The 16,449-nt window shown below is 44.8% G+C and overlaps 2 protein-coding genes across 3 annotated transcripts; both read right to left on the bottom strand.

Annotated features, from left to right (window-relative positions):
- Positions 1-204: 204 nt before the first annotated feature.
- LOC139917509 (zinc transporter ZIP3-like) lies at positions 205-3,638 on the bottom strand. Its single transcript, XM_071906642.2, has 3 exons — positions 3,545-3,638; positions 2,301-2,644; positions 205-1,988 (listed from the first exon to the last, which is right to left on the bottom strand). The coding sequence occupies exons 2-3, from the start codon at positions 2,505-2,507 to the stop codon at positions 1,254-1,256; spliced, it is 942 nt and encodes a 313-aa protein (XP_071762743.2). The 5' UTR covers positions 2,508-2,644; positions 3,545-3,638; the 3' UTR covers positions 205-1,253.
- A 1,766-nt stretch (positions 3,639-5,404) lies between these two features.
- On the bottom strand, positions 5,405-16,070 carry sgta (small glutamine rich tetratricopeptide repeat co-chaperone alpha). Of its 2 annotated transcripts, none has more exons than XM_071906638.2 (12): positions 15,949-16,070; positions 14,582-14,731; positions 14,184-14,287; positions 13,689-13,779; positions 12,669-12,768; positions 11,846-11,950; positions 10,231-10,366; positions 9,732-9,794; positions 8,276-8,313; positions 7,995-8,186; positions 6,806-6,927; positions 5,405-6,085 (listed from the first exon to the last, which is right to left on the bottom strand). In XM_071906638.2, the coding sequence occupies exons 2-11, from the start codon at positions 14,679-14,681 to the stop codon at positions 6,816-6,818; spliced, it is 1,041 nt and encodes a 346-aa protein (XP_071762739.2). In that variant the 5' UTR covers positions 14,682-14,731; positions 15,949-16,070; the 3' UTR covers positions 5,405-6,085; positions 6,806-6,815. The 2 variants fall into 2 exon arrangements, with proteins under 2 accessions (XP_071762739.2, XP_071762740.2); XM_071906639.2 differs by lacking the exon at positions 15,949-16,070 and adding an exon at positions 15,286-15,408.
- Positions 16,071-16,449: the final 379 nt, after the last annotated feature.

Below are 16,449 nucleotides of genomic sequence, written 5' to 3'. Positions count from 1 at the left end.
GCGGATCTCTCAGTCTGGTGCTGCCGTCCGTCTCAGCTCAAACTGGAGAAACAGTCTGAACTCCAGCAGGACGAACCTGCTTCAGTAAAGCTTACACAAGAGATAAAGCAAGATAAGTCATATTGAGAAATATTGACTGAGTGCAGCAATAATGTCACTTCTGTTTTAGATGCATTTAAAGCAAAACTTTAATTTAAAGCTCTCACTACTTTCCAACAGAGAAATTTCTGAAACATTGAAATATGACACGAGGTGGAGAAAAGAACAGAAGACACATCAAGATGACACAAACTGTCAAAAATACAAAATCATTCAAGATCACAATATCATCACATTAACCATAAAAAATATTCATATAGGCTATGTCATAAAAATAAAAGTTAGTGGACGTGTTGACCACTGTTTAAAGGGCTCCAGTGTGTTTACTCACGAGTTTACAGCTTCATGTAGCTGCAGAAAACACAGTAGCAGTTATTTTAACTAATCTGAACTTCATATATTTATATAATTCAAGGAAAAATATGATTATTGTGGAGTTTCAGTGTCAGTACCTGCAGTGAAAAGTATTATAGCTGCTACCGGGCGGGTTTCAATGTGTGAAGCGTTTCAGATTTTGAATAAGCTTTGGTGATTTGAATGATTTCAATAATCCAAATCTCCCAGTGGTGCAGATAAACAGGTTTGGGTTGCATGCTGCTAACAGGTTCAGTAATAAGGCTGAAACAGCAGGATTACCCAGAATTAACTGGACTTTTACCTTTCTAACAACAGCTGCTGACAGCCTGTCAGTTTTAGGTTTCAAAACCATCCAGGACTAAGTTCATCTCTTCCTTTGGAATTCAATGGAGATAAACACAAAAGTGAACTCAGTGTAAAGATGTTTTATGGAAGCTCAGACCGAAACTACAGTCGCATCGCACCAACAGATAAAAAACAGTCCTGCGTTCTAGAAAACACACCGATCATCCTCACTAAGGTTTACTGCAGGGGGAAATAAATAGTTTCTCCTCAGCCAAGAGGAAAAGGACTGTGGGGCAGAACGAGGAAATCAACAAGGAAACCTCAACAGATCATTTCCAATAAACAAGATCAGTTCAAACCCAAATGAACTGTGGGTAACGAGCAGCTGTACTGGACCTGGTTCAGCCGGGCACAGAACCATTACAGATGAGAAGTCCCCAGTCTTCCTTTGGTTTTGCAGCGTTCGCACGGTGTGTGTCGACGCCGTGACTCCGTGTGGCGCCGGCGGCGCGTCACCACTTGATGAGGACGAGCGCGGCCAGCGAGCCGTAGCCCAGGATGAGGAACAGCACTTTGAGCAGCCGGTCCCGCTTGTCCTCCAGCTCCCGGGACAGGATCTCGAAGAAGGTGACGAAGAGGAAGGTCCCGGCGGCGAGGCCCTGCAGCACCACCGACACCAGGCCGGCCGCCAGCGTCTGGGCCGACTCGATGCCCGCGCCCACCACCATGCCCAGCGGGATGGTGAGGCTGACGGCGACGGCCAGCTTGACGGCGTCCTTCATGGACAGAGCGGCTTTGGCCACGCTGACGCCCAGAGCCACGGCGGCCAGCGTCTCGTGCACGGCCACGCCCAGGAACAGGCCGCCCAGCTTGGCGCCGTCCTCCTGCAGGCCGAGCGCCAGGCCCTCGAACACCGAGTGCGCCGACAGAGCCAGGACCAGGCTGGCCAGCCGCAGAGGCCCCGCCCCCGCCAGCTCCGCCGGGCTGAAGTGGCCGTGCCGGTGGCCGCCGGCGCCGCCCGGATGGCCGCGCGTCGGCGAGATGAAGGGCGTGTCGTACTCCGAGTCGCTGCCGGCCTCCGAGCCGCCGGCGTTGAACGTCTCCAGGTCGATGAAGGACGGCTTCTCCTTCCGGAAGGTGAGGACGGCCTGTTCCACGAAGACGGTGAGGAAGAAGCCCAGCATCATCATCGTCTCCGCCACGGGATAGTCGGTACTGATCTTCAGCTGCCGGAACACTTCGTCCACCTGAGCAAAACACACAGTTTTCACTTAAGATTTCTGGCATATTATTATATTATATGTAGCATACAGTATATCTATATAACATATTTGTATTTTACAAATATTTCATATTTTTTATATATCTTCACATTGTTCACATTCTGCACTCATTCTTCCCAGTCCCACTGCTGCTGCACACCTGATCCTGCTGTAATCCAGACTTCTTACCAAACTTTCCATTCAAACATTCTACTTCACACACTGCTGTTGAAAATGTTTCTATAACCCATCTGCTGTTTCAGTTCATTCCGTCTCCTGCTGTGTCTCGTGTGTCACCTTGTCTCTGACGGCGGGCAGCAGGGCGTTGAAGCAGGTCGCCAGAAACACGCCGCCTCCGAAAGAGTTGCAGAGGGCCAAAGGCTTCCTGTACCTCTGGGCCTTGTCCTGGTCCACCAGCAGGAGGCGCACCGGGACCAGAACCCCCGCCAGCATCAGGCCCAAAACCCCCAGCAGGCACAGCAGCTTGGCCACCAGGATCTGCATCCCGACACTGTTCACACCGCAGCAGCTACAGCGACCGGGCCGGCATCACACACCGCTCCTCAGCTCTGCTCTGTCCTGGTTTTACTGGTTTCTACTGCGGTCCTGACATCGTGCCAGTGTGTTCCCAGCTGTTTCCACTGGAAGACAAAGTAATGATTGTAATGTTAAAAGCTGAGAGAAGTCAGACAACAGGGAAGTAGTGGAGGATAAACCAGTTTACCCAGATTTTTTTATATTTCACCACCAATACAGGCTGACACAAACCTTCGTGACTTAATTCCACAGTTTAAACCACAGTAAATAGTTCCAAACTGATGCAACCCATTTAAAGATGGCGTCTTTTAAGATGCAAAAAGCATAATTTACTGATTTTTCTGCAAATATTATTGTTTTTTTGTTTCTGTTGGTGGCTGTCTGCGCCGACTGGAGGTCAGAGTTTTCTCTCTTTTCTATTTAACACGAACTACTTCACTGTCAGTTCAGGTTTTCCAGACACACGGCTGCAGTCTGACTGTTTATCTGTCGGTTATCTAGTTCACTAATGTTCTGTCATGTTAATGTTGTTGTGTTGTTAATGTTGTGTTGTTAATGTTGTGGCTGTAGGCGACAACTGTCAGGCCAACCAGAATTAACAACTTCCTGTCAAAACATTCAAAATAAAACCCTTACTACCACGCTCCGTAATAACATATTAACTTTTTTAGTATCTATTTACGCAGCTGTTCAACTCCAAATTTAACCAATGATTGCAATGAGTCTTAAAATACGGTTTGTCCCTTATTATTCTTACATTAAAGGCAAAATACCCGTACTTCCTGTCTATCTCTGGCTAACTCTAGCTAGCTTGACACAGCTAGCTAATGTTAGCTATCGTTAGCTTCCCACCAGCAGCAGCTGAAGGAGCTAGCTAGCAGCGAAACTCCGCGCTCACAGGGGGAAACGACAGTTTTTACATACCACTCTGTTATATGAACGAGTTCAAGTACACATAAATTTATAAAACCAAAAACATCGATTAAAGTTAACATCTTGTTTACCTGTCCTTCCGCTCCCTCCCAGTAAGGTGTCTGTTACTTCCTCGAGTAACGTCACGAAGCATTCCGGGACGCTGATTGGTGGGTCTCTGACATGCGTAGGTGAGGGAACCCCTGCGTCCACAACATGGATGGATGGAAGGTCCTCGATCACAATAATAGAAGCTGGCTGGTGCCTTATGACTCCATACAGATACAAACAGATACAAGCCCAGGGAGTCCTTTTAACTCCCTGGGCTCGTTCAGTTTCCACCTGCTCCTGCATGACTGAACGCTGTCAAAGGTTTACAGATGCAGCCTCCAGGCAAAATAATCTAAAAAAAATCAGTTTAAAGATAAACTCCTGATAATTGGCATTCCTTATCTGGACAAAATGGAAATGTTTCCATTTAGTGAGCAGCTGACGCAGATGCTTTTGCCATCGACTTCAGTTGTTTACATGAGGCCAACATTCACAAAACTGTCACAAATTCATTTTTTGAGATGAAATTGTGAAATCAGACATCTGCAATGACTGGAAACATTTATTTTCCTGAAGCTTGGGCATTTATTACGGGAGAACTGCCAGCGGCTCTGTGCAGCAGCATGTACAGTCAAACATGTTCATGCACTGTAGGCTGGATCTTTGAAAACGTTAAAAACCCTGTAGATCTTTAAAGAGGGTCGGACTTCATATTTGACTGAAGGTTGCAGTGAAGCAAAGCTTCCTCACATGTTGATGGATGGAAAGTGAAACAGAGTTCTGTGCAGAACCTTCCACTCATGTTCTGCAGTTTGCTGTAGCGCCACCATGAGGCCGACTGGCTCCACACTGCGGGGGGCATCATCTGGCGTGAGACCGAACCTCTGTGCAACATGTGGGGAATTTTCATGCGTGGAAAGACAGTTTTAGTAGAAATACATATGTATTTACGTATGTAGAAATACAGGAGAGTTCTTGTTAGAGGCTGAACTCTAATGAGAACAGGCACAGAGTTTCTCCAGCTGTTTCTTCTGGGTTTCTTCCTGAGCACTGGAAGGTTTTAATGAACATTCAAAGACAAATATCGTTTTCAAAACAGAGGAAATCTGACCTAAATGGCTTTAAAAACATTCAGTGTTGTACATATTTGTTTTCTTTAAAATACCTTATTTGTGGTACTTTTATTACATTTCATAAGAGTGACTACTTCATGTTTTCAACCACCTTTTTTTTTTTTCTGAAGAGAAATTAAAACATCTTAAAAGTGTGAAATTATTTGCATCCTTTATGTAAGAGGTTAAACTTGTATTTCTAGGTTAATTTTCCAGTGAGAATTGATTAATTGAAATGTAAATTCACTGCAGTCACACCTCCTCATATTTTAGACTTGGGAACACCAAAACTCCAAATATGAATTGCATTTCAATACAATGAAAAGTGGTTCCTCATGAAGCAGATATTCTAGAATATTTGAAGCAATGTTTGTATTTGTTGTTTTTAAATAATGGATTTGGACACAAAAAATGACAGTGTGTCGTTGACCGCATTACATTTACTCCTTAACGTCCGGAAAATGTGTAAAAGCAACAGATATTTCAGATGTTTGTTACAGCAGACACTTCTGACTCGTATTCTGAACCGAGTGAACAAAATATTAGAAAGACCTGCTTGACCTGAAGCAGACTGAGCAGGTAAATCCACACAAAGTCTAGAACTGATTATTGATCTCCTCCAGTCAGGAAGGAGTGAGACGGATCTGAAGGAGAGGAGAAGCTTAAACCTAAAAATCAGGTGTTTTAGTGGAAGCTTTAGTAAAGCCGGTGTACAAAAATAAAGACTACAGGAGGCTCGTACGATACGAGTCACAAACCTGCTGAGACAACAGACGCAAAAACAGGAAGTTGTAAAATTTTGCAATGCTCCTTTAATTCCCATCCTGTCCACAGTCCTGCCTGCCTGCCTTCCTGCCTCTGCACAGACTGAAGCCTGTCAGCTGATCTTCTGGTGGGTTTGTGGAAGCTGCAGCGATTAACTTCCATTAACATGAATCGGCCCTGCGCTACACTGCAGTACAACCAAGGCTCTCCTGCACACACACACACACACACACACACGCACATCCAGGTCCATCACAAACAGGGTACTGAAAAAAATTGCATTTAAAGTTGCACTGTGTAGTTTTGGGATGAAAGAAAAAGAATTTGCAAGCGTGTTTTAAATCTCATGGCGTTCGCCTCTCAGTGAACCGACCTGCTTCACTACAGACAGACAGCTTCAGCTTCAGATCCAGGTTCCTGTTAGTACACTTTATTTATTCATTACTAATGTGATAAACTTTTTTTTTTGGTCAGGTCAGAGGTTCAAAAAGTTCTTCCTAAAACTACACAGAGCAGCGGGAAGTGGGTGGTGTTTTGGCTGATCTGGTTCCTGAATCGGGAGGAGGCCACTCATGCAGTAAATATTCAGTGATGAAAAACTTCCTTTTTGTCCCTTGAGTTGCAACAATACAAATCAGAACGAAGGACAGCCGGTCTCCGCTTCTTCTTCTTCTTCTTCTCCACACACACAAGTCTCTGTCGGACCTGGAGACAGAGACAAGACGACACGCTGTCAACACTAAAATCAACTGGAACATCACTGGTGTTCATTCTTTGTCAGCCTAAGAAGATATTTTTAGAATATGAAAGGAGCACTGGTGGGGACTCGAGTCACATGACTTGGACTTGAGTCACAAATTGTTTGAGACTTGACTTGATGCATGAAGAGAAGACTTAAGACTTGACTTTCTAAAGTCTTGACAAAAGATCTTATGTTTGTGTAAATGTCACATGACTCTCAAGCAGCTTGTTTATTGGACAGTTTGAACCTGTCATCCTGCAGGTTAGAGACTAGACTCCCTGTTACTTTATCTAACATGATGGACTTGTCTGTCTCTTCTTCTGTGGTGTTCATACCAGTTAAGAACACATGAAGAAACAGCTGAATATGAGCATCAGTCCAGACTTCCATTCCAGTCCATTTTGTTCTGCTAGGCTTTCCGTCTCCTTCTACCCATAATCCCTTGTGTTTCGGAGTGGTTTCCTGTAGTTGGTTGGATTAACGAATCACACCGCAGTTCAGTTAGAGGACCGAGACTCTCGGTGCCGTTATTTGGTGCCACCAAGGTCATTGTTCTCACCTGGACAAACCAACCAACTAAAGGAGGAGAATAAAGGTTTCCACCCATGTATTTACCGGCTGTCTGTATTTACCGGCTGTCTGTATTTACCGGCTGTCTGTATTTACCGGCTGTCTGTATTTACCGGCTGTCTGTCATGGCTGCTCCTCGTTGCTGGCGCTGGGCGTCCGGCTGCGGATCTGACTCCTCAGCTGTTCGATGAGTTCTGGGTTCTGCTGCTGCATCTGCTGAGCAAACTGCTGACCGCTGCAAAAAACAACCAGCATGTCAGTGAACACAACACTAAACAACCAGCATGTCAGTCAACACAACATGAACCAAACTACCAGCATGTCAGTGAACACAACGCTAAACAACCAGCATGTCAGTCAACACAACACGAACCAAACAACCAGCATGTCAGTGAACACAACGCTAAACAACCAGCATGTCAGTGAACACAACATGAACCAAACAACCAGCATGTCAGTGAACACAACATGAACCAAACAACCAGCATGTCAGTGAACACAACATGAACCAAACTACCAGCATGTCAGTGAACACAACGCTAAACAACCAGCATGTCAGTGAACACAACATGAACCAAACAACCAGCATGTCAGTGAACACAACGCTAAACAACCAGCATGTCAGTGAACACAACGCTAAACAACCAGCATGTCAGTGAACACAACACTAAACAACCAGCATGTCAGTCAACACAACATGAACCAAACAACCAGCATGTCAGTGAACACAACATGAACCAAACAACCAGCATGTCAGTGAACACAACACTAAACAACCAGCATGTCAGTGAACACAACGCTAACCTTTACTGACAATATAATATCATCAGTGAAGCAGGTAGAAACACTGACGCCTCTAAAAACTTAAGATACTAACTTTAAAATACTGAATTTCTGATCAAATGGTCAGATTTAAAGATACTTCAAGTCACAATGAAGTGAAAAATGACTTCTTTCCATGTCATAAGTTTTTCTTTTATTTCTTTCTTATCAGAATCCCATTCCTTTTCCTTCCTGATGAGCAGAGCATCTTTAACGATGACCTCACACTGCACCAGGAGGCGTAACTAGAAACTCCAACCAATAAACCATCACAGACCTGTCCCGCCCCTCCACTCCTCCCATCCAATAAAACTGCCTTGCTCTCCCTAACTGATCTCCCATTGGTTTAGACTTTTGAATGATCCCGCCCCCACATCCTGTTTCAACAGGAAATACATCACATTAAGATGCTCTCCAAATGCCGTTTCATTGGGACTTTTATCACTGAACCAAAACATCATCAGCAGCAGCAGTACGTACGCCTGGATCAGTCCTGATATGTCTCCAGGTCCGGCTCCTGCGGCCGCGGCTCCGGCTGCGGCCGCCGCTGCAGCTCCGGCTCCGGCTCCAACTCCGGCTCCGGCTCCGGCTCCGACTCCGACTCCGGCTCCGGCTCCAGGAGGCGCCGCCGCTCCCATGGGGCCGTAGGCTCCTGACATCATCCCCGACATCCTGAAAGACAGGAAGTAGACGGTAAATCGGCCGCTCCGTCCCCGACGACAGAACGCATCACTGAGCCGGACAGACGGAAATCAACTTACAGCTGCTGGACTTGTGGGTTGTTCATCAGAGTGGACGCCTGGGGGGGAACACAGGGATATGTGACAAAAAATAGAATACAAACAAGAATAAAGCAGGTGGAGCGGCATCAAACTGACTGCAGCCGACAATTACGACACTAGAATGTATCGAGTAGAAATATATGAATGGAAACGCATGGAAATATGCAGATTACAGCACTGTGCAGGGTGGGAAACATCTCCAGCAGGGTGATAATGTGCATATAACTGCAGCGGTAGTTGTAATAAGCCTGTGTGTTTGTGTGTGTGTGTGTGTGTGTGTGTGTGTGTGTGTGTGTGTGTTCTCCACATCAGTAGGCCTCTGGCACGCTGACACCAGGCTTCAAAATAAAAGCGTTACACAAATTAACATGCAAATCCTAACACACCTAATAACCCTCTCCCTCAGGCCAGAGGGATAAATCACACAGAGCTGCATGTTGGGTTTGTTTGATTTGCTGTTCGCTCTAACTTCTGTTTGTAGAGGGGCTGGGTTACTGCTGAAACCATTAGTCGATTCATTGATTAGTCGATCGATTGATATAATAATAAAAAAAATCATTGATAGATTAATCAATCAGGTGAATGGTGCAATTGGTGTTTCCTGATTTTGTTTCTAACAACAAAATCAAACTTCTGAGAGTCTTTTTTTCCCCCACATCTGTTTAGTGTTCAGCTTCACATCAAGCAGCGTCGCTCAGTTTGGAGTCCAGATCTCCTCCGGGGATTTGACGGGTCGGTTTGGACTGAAGATCCAGGTAAACCCAAATGAACGACAAGCGCCATCTAGAGGCCGCCGGCAGAGGGGGAAGTTGGTGATGTTGGTGGCGATGATGATTTGTCCTATGCAAGATTATTATAGTTTATAGTTAGTTTTCATGTTTAGATTTCGATAGTTTTCAGTGTGGGTTTGGTCATTTTAGTTTATTTATTTTATTTCTGGTAGGGCTGGTACTATTTAAAGTTACAATGATAAAAGTCGGGTTAGGGTTTTTACATTTTATTACATAATTTTCTCGATTAGCTTTCAGTAAAAATAGCCAAAAATGTATTCTTTTTAACCCTGCACATAAACAGAATGATGAAAATTAAAAACAAGTAGACAAGATCGTTGACTTTTTATTTTCATTTCAGTTTCTGTTATTTAACCCCTAGTTTTGGTTTTAGTTTACCGGACACGTGCTGCTCAGCTCGTCTCCCCACTGTCTGTCTGTCTCTGTCTGCCTGTCTGCCTGTCTGTCTGTCTGTCTGTCTGTCTGCCTGTCTGTCTGTCTGTCTGTCTGCCTGTCTGTCTCTGTCTGTCTGTCTGTCTGTCTGCCTCATGCTTTTATTTAATGCTGCGGTTAATACTTGCTGCCAAACCAAATGCCCTTGGGGACAAATAAAGATGAAACCTGAGCTTCAGCCGACACGGACAGCACCAGGCCGCAGATCTTACCATGTTCATGAAGCCAGGGTTACTGAGCAGACCGGCCAGATCCACTCCTCCCATCCCCGCTGTCTGGAGAGAGGGAGAGGGAGAGAGAGAGAGAGAGAGAGGGAGAGAGAGAGAGAGAGAGAGAGAGAGAGAGAGAGAGAGAGAGAGAGAGAGAGAGAGAGAGAGAGAGAGAGAGAGAGAGAGAGACAGACAGACAGACAGACAGACAGACAGACAGAGAGTGTTAATATTTGCAATTTTATTACAATTGAAGCAATGTATTGCTTTGGCAACATAGGACTCCTGTCATGCCAATAAAGCTGATTCGAAGAGATAGATAGATAGAGAGTTCGATAGATAGAGATAGATAGAGACACAGAGAGAGAGAGAGAGAGAGAGAGACAGAGACAGAGAGAGAGAGAGATAGAGAGAGACAGAGAGAGAGAGAGAGAGAGAGAGAGAGAGACATCAGCACTGAGCCCTCTGCAGGCAGCACAGCACGGCGCTCCTGTCAGCTCACCGGACTTGGCGTCTCCATCTTCTGCTCTGCGATCTTCAGGTTGGACTTGTACGTGTCGTTGTCGGGGTCGAGCTCCAGAGCTTTCTTATAGTAGCTCACTGCCTCTGTGTGTTTGTTCAGGCTGGCCAGAGCCAAGCTGCGGCCGGGGAGACACAACAAGGCAGCGGTCAGCATGAAAACTGATGATGGATTTTCATATAAAAATACAAGAAGATAACATGTTTTGGCAGTTATTGTTAGACAGGTGTCTGGTATGATGTAGAATTAACTAACAAAGTGAAACTTTTTTCCATTTTCCATTTCACTGTGACTTTAAATTCCACCCAGACTTCATCTGACTACAGATCCATGTTAGACTGAAATGTTTCCAGATATTTCTGCAGTAAAATCAAAGTGTGAGTCTGACAGGAGGAGAAGGGAAGCAGCTCAGAGGTTTGAGCAGCAGCCTTCTAACTGGAAGGTTGCCGGTTTGAATCCCAGACAGGCTGCAGACGTCTGGGTGCAGAGAGTGAATGAGCAGCAGTCTCCCTCCATCAACAGCTGCTGTCGAGGAGCCTCAGAGCAAGGCACTGAAGTCTGCTGCTGGGAACCAGCAGCAGACTGGCTGTACTGGGCAGCTCCCAGTGTGAATGTGAAGCAGAGTGGAACTCAGTCAACTTTCGGGGGAATTAATAAAACTGAAAGGATGATGCTGTCCTGCTTCAGACTCCTAAATCATCCCTCAACTCTTCAGATTTTGTGGAGCGATTCAGAGAGTCTGGTGTTTCCATCGTCAATGGCTTATTTTCGCTCAGAGGAACAATCGAGCCAATCAGAGCCTTTGTGGGCGGGACTAAAGTTTGAGCCGTTCGTGCAACGGGTTTTCATTGGTGTTTCGGCAGAATAGATTTGTTGAAATTATCTCCTTAACCAACAGATTGTCTTTGCAAAGGCGATATTTTTGTCAAAATGGACAACATTCTTGGTCAGTTGGTAAATGTCTGCTAACCATGTAGAGGCTGACTGGCTGCAGCATCATGTGACTGAAGTGACGTCAGAGCGGCCGATACATCAGTCACTAGTGATCGGTTCAGATACATCGGTCACTAGTGATCGGTTCAGATACATTGGTCACTAGTGATCGGTTCAGATACATTGGTCACTAGTGATCGGTTCAGATACATCAGTCACTAGTGATCGGTTCAGATACATTGGTCACTAGTGATCGGTTCAGATACATCAGTCACTAGTGATCGGTTCAGATACATCGGTCACTAGTGATCGGTTCAGATACGTTGGTCACTAGTGATCGGTTCAGATACGTTGGTCACTAGTGATCGGTTCAGATACATCGGTCACTAGTGATCGGTTCAGATACATTGGTCACTAGTGATCGGTTCAGATACGTCGGTCACTAGTGATCGGTTCAGATACGTTGGTCACTAGTGATCGGTTCGGGGAAAATCAACCCCCCCACACCAGATGGACGTTCAGTCTGAAGATCAGGACAGGATGATGAGAGTTATTTTCCTCCTCTTGCTCTTTGCTGAATCCCTTCTCTACTTGTTTATCGCCTAATGATCAATCAGAAATAATGAGCAAAAGAAGAAGAGCTGGCTGCCTTCTGCTTCCCTACCCCATCCTTCCATATGCTTTGCTGTAGTTGGGGTCGATGCCAATGGCCAGCTCACAGTCTTGCACGGCTCCGGCATAGTTGCCCAGTTTGCTGTACGCTGCGGCCCTGCACACCACACACACACACACACACACACACACACACACACACACACACACACACAGGATCAACGCACAGTTCAACTGTGAGCAATATGGGGACATGGGACCAGAGTGTCTGCAGGTTTCATCAAGGACTGGTTAAGATCTTTTTATGGCAGTTTGAATGAAATATCAGACCTATTTTGCAATTGAAATGAAGTGGGAATTGAAAACAGAGCAGTCAGGATCCAGATCTGAGAGACTGGACTGACTTCTCACTGAAAGAACAGCGCAACAAGAAAACAGCATTTTAAAAGACCTCAGAAACTGAATTTAAGACTTAAAATGCTTTAACAGTATTTGACATCTTTTAAGGCCTTGAGTTTAGATAATATGATTTAAGACATTTTTAAGACTTTTTCAGGACCTGCAGACACTCTGACACCAGGACTGCAACACAATCCATACTTTACGTTTCCAGACCTTAACTACTCGACTTGATGTGAAGATTTATGACGGTCAACTAGATCACATCACTGTATAGCGGAACATTATTCTAATATCACAGTTTGTGAAATGACAGCGGATCCACAACTACACAGAATGTGTAGTCGTCTCTAGCTGAATTCCTATTTCTGAACACATTCTAAAACTTCACCATATAAATGATCCTGAACTTCTCCACACTTCCCAAGATGAGACCTGTGAAGGAACGCTCCCACCGAGCTTCATAGGAAACGTACCTGTTGCAGTAGTAGACGGCGTTCTGAGGGTTTATGGCGATGGCCTTGGAGTAAAACTCAACAGCGGCTGCAAAGTTCTCCACTTTCATTTGGTCGTTACCTGAAGATGAGACAAACTTGATTTGTCAAGGGCTTGAACTCAGCCTGTCACTGGAAACAAGACTCACTGAGCGCCTTTTCATGCTCACTAAAAACCCGGTAACTGGGAATAATGAGGTTATGGCAATAATTCCACTGATACGTTTACATGCACTCTAGTAATGTGATAACAGGGAAAACCGGTTTACATGATTCAGTCAGTTGATTTCTCTCCTTAAGGAAGTGATGTAAAACTCAAACTTCCTGTCGGTTGTTTTGCATTTTGATCATAAAGCCGCGCGCAGCTTCTTTTCATCTGGTCAGGTTTCTGTCTCATTACTTTGCAGAACAGTTTAACAACAGTTGTTTACTGTTCTAATGTTCGCTGCTTCCTGGACGTTGTTCTCTGTCCGGTTACGTTTTGCTCTCAGGCTCAGATGTGAAAAGCGTGAAGAAATCAGACTGAAGGTAAACATGCGCTAAATATTTTGAAACATTGGTAAAAAACCTGCGGTGTTAATCGGGTTTCTCATAATGCGATTCCAGCTTATCAGATTAAGGAAATCACACTGTGCTGTTTACATGAGCACTTGAATAATGATGAACTGCCTATGATCAGTTCATAGGCAGTTCATCATTAATGTGCTTGTTTTAACAGCCTCAATATTTTAGCCCGTGTAAAGACAACACAGCGTTAACCCTTTATAGCTTTGTTTCCAATGCATTTTAAACCAGCTGACAGAGGGAAATGAACACCAGCCTACTGATGAACTTCATTGCTGATAAACTTTAACAGTGGCTGGTAAGTCGATCACTTGTGTTCGCCACTTTGACAGATCAGTCCTTTCTCTTCTCAAAGTTACTGCAGCTGAACTCTGAATCCGCTGAGTCTGTGTGACGAACAGCTTCTGGTCTGAAGTGACAAACTGCTGCCGGTCTTACCGTCGGTTTTGAGTCGCTCTGCCTCGGCTATCTGTTCCTCGGTGGGGGAGTCGGGGGTCGTGTCTATCTTCACCTGGGGCGGGGCGGTGTGCTGCCACACAATGACAACACTGTGAGTCATCCACTTCCTGGAGCATGTCGGCTAACAGTGTGACAGCGGTCCGGATGACCTCACTGACTCAAAATTCAACATCATTTCCACAAATACTTCATTGTAACGCCTAAATCAACAAGTACAACGGTCCTGATTCTATTGTTATAAACTAATTCAAGGATCCAATAGTGCAAACACTTTGAAACGACTAACAGCCAGGTTCATTCCTCACAGCAGAGATCTGCACCACAAAGGCCTGCAGCTGCAGCTTGGCTGGTCATATAGACTACATGTGTGAGCCTTTTTCAGTTCGACCGTCATGTTATGAGCACTATCTTCTGACAGCAGGTTGAGATGGTGCCATGTAAAGCAGATACACGCTGGTTATTTACCGAGTCTACCTTGGGTGTAGCAGAGGCGAAGATCTCCGGTAACGTCTGGGTGACGGCGAGGCTCTGGTCGTCAGTCGAAACTTCGAAGGCTGTCTCCAAACACTGGACAGCAACTGGAAAACAAAAACGGAACACGTGTAAATGAAATATACCAGCCTCAAATTAATTATAGTAGTGACATTCAGCACTGCAGTACATGGCCCTCGTCAGCTGCCTGCCATTATAACATTTCATTATTTATTCTCCCTTGTGCTTTTGCTGCTTAGCTTACCAATAAACCATGAGTGCTTAGATTTAATGGGTAATAGAACACAACAACTCCCAACTTAAGTACATAAAGGACAGGCATGTCTTTGCTGCACCCTGAGCCAACACATGACGAGCTGCGGTCAGTAGCCGTCTGTCACCTTCTAGACTCTCCTGGGCGTCTGAGGTCAGGTCCCCGGAGTCGAGCTGCTCATGGAGGAACTGGATGATGGAGAAGGCGAGACGCTTAGTGTCTGTCATTGTGATGGATGGAGGCTCAAACCTCTGTGCTCTGTGATGGAAGAAAGACCCTGGGACAGAGATACATAGGGCACACTTAATTAGATACCTAGCAAGTTATACATGAATGTCAGTAGCTGTCTACATGAAATATATGGCTTAGAAGAAAAGAGATGGCTTACAGATTCGTTACTCATGTATATAATGAATTGAATTGACTTTCATCCCGTCCTAAGTAACATGTACAGAGGCACACTTATCAGACTAAGTTAAGCCCCTAGCATTAGCTTATCGAATATTCTAGAAACCCAGGCTAAATATGTCGAGGCACGGCTATCTTACTAAAGCTAACAACTGCCAGCTAACATTATCTTTGTAACGTTAGTTTCATAATCATGCACGCTGACGCTAACGTTAGCTACTTAATCAACGTTGAAGAGTGCTACATAGCAGGTGGCTAACTGTTGGATCAAAGCTAATTCAAGTTAAACATCACCAAGCCGGTAGGGTCGTACTGAAGAGGTCAGTTTGAACTTGAACTCTTTATTCATCAATCAAGTTAGCTAGGTAACCGTAGCTACTTTTAGCTTAGCCAGCTATCATGCCAACAAAAGGCTTAACTTACGCTAGCCTCGATACGTTCCGTTCAATGTTGTGTAGAGAGAACGTCACGCCAAAGTCCAATCACAACTCTGGTAATTAAATGCTGACGTGCTTATCGGCGAAGGCACGGACCTGTCAGAACACGATGTAAGACCGTTTACGAGTCATTGGTGTCTTCTGGTAAATTCGGCATATACGTGATTCACCGAGCAGCACTTTATTTCAATAAAATGGAACTTGAAAATTGATTCCTCATTGCTCGCTACCGCCCACCAATGTGTAACGTTAACGTTATTGACAATGTTGAAATAAAGGGCAAAACAGTTATAAAAGGTGTAATTTTATTGAAATAAGTACTGCTTGGTGTATTGGATGTATGCCGAATTGAACAATGGCTCCTAACATATCATAAAAAGTCTTAAGTTATGTTCTAATAGGCATGTTCCTTTGCCGATAAACTAGGCCACATTACATTGCTAGAGTTTTGAAAGGAGCTTGGCGTGACGTCTCCATGCGAGAACGGCACGTATGGGAGCTACAATTCCGCGAGAGCTAAAACTAGCAGAGAAGCTAACGGTTAGCTAGTTGACCATTCGTGGACACTGTCTGTAACAGTGCTGTATATATATGAATCTGTGTCATGCCACCAAATCTAGCATTATAATCAGGTGAAGTGTTTTCCTACCAGCTGTCTTTGTATTTCAGGTCTGGATTAGCGTGGTATGGGTGTTGTTAATCGTTACTGCTCCTCCAACAGCTCTAACGTAACATTAGCCAATCAGCTAGCTAGCTCGTCGCCTAGTTATGTCGTCGCATGAGGCGCACTATGCTCTGCCGTTGGACAGCTGCTGCGTCAAGCTATCAGGAAAAAAACAGAAAAGGACCGGAAATAGTGGCAATTTTGTCTCCAGAATAAAAACCTTAAGAAGTTGACGTGATACTGGTTACTGTAGTTCTCATTATGTGGCATATAGGCCTACAACTGTGCCTTGCCCATGGGTTAAAATCGACTTTTACAAGGTAGTAGACATCCTTAACTTGTCTGGTATACATTTTGTGTTTGAGGATTTGTTTGTAAAAGTTCAGCAGAATAGACCTACAGTACTGTATATCTGCACCCACTGTACACCTGAACGTCCATTTCTGAGGTTTTCGTGGGAGTTTTCCCCATGGGAGTATTATATAG

This window comes from Centroberyx gerrardi, chromosome 9 (genome assembly GCF_048128805.1).
Source record: "Centroberyx gerrardi isolate f3 chromosome 9, fCenGer3.hap1.cur.20231027, whole genome shotgun sequence".
Lineage (NCBI taxonomy): Eukaryota > Metazoa > Chordata > Actinopteri > Beryciformes > Berycidae > Centroberyx > Centroberyx gerrardi.
This window is presented reverse-complemented; position numbering and strand designations above follow the sequence as displayed.

Coding starts and splice junctions, on each gene's coding strand:
- LOC139917509 (XM_071906642.2), bottom strand. CDS start 2,507: ATGCAGATCCTGGTGGCCAAGCTGCTGTGCCTGCTGGGGGTTTTGGGC. Junction 1,989..2,300: donor TGCCCGCCGTCAGAGACAAG/GTGACACACGAG, acceptor TGTTTTGCTCAG/GTGGACGAAGTGTTCCGGCA.
- sgta (XM_071906638.2), bottom strand. CDS start 14,681: ATGACAGACACTAAGCGTCTCGCCTTCTCCATCATCCAGTTCCTCCAT. Junction 14,288..14,581: donor CGCCCAGGAGAGTCTAGAAG/GTGACAGACGGC, acceptor TTTGTTTTCCAG/TTGCTGTCCAGTGTTTGGAG. Junction 11,951..12,668: donor GCCGTCTACTACTGCAACAG/GTACGTTTCCTA, acceptor TGTGGTGTGCAG/GGCCGCAGCGTACAGCAAAC.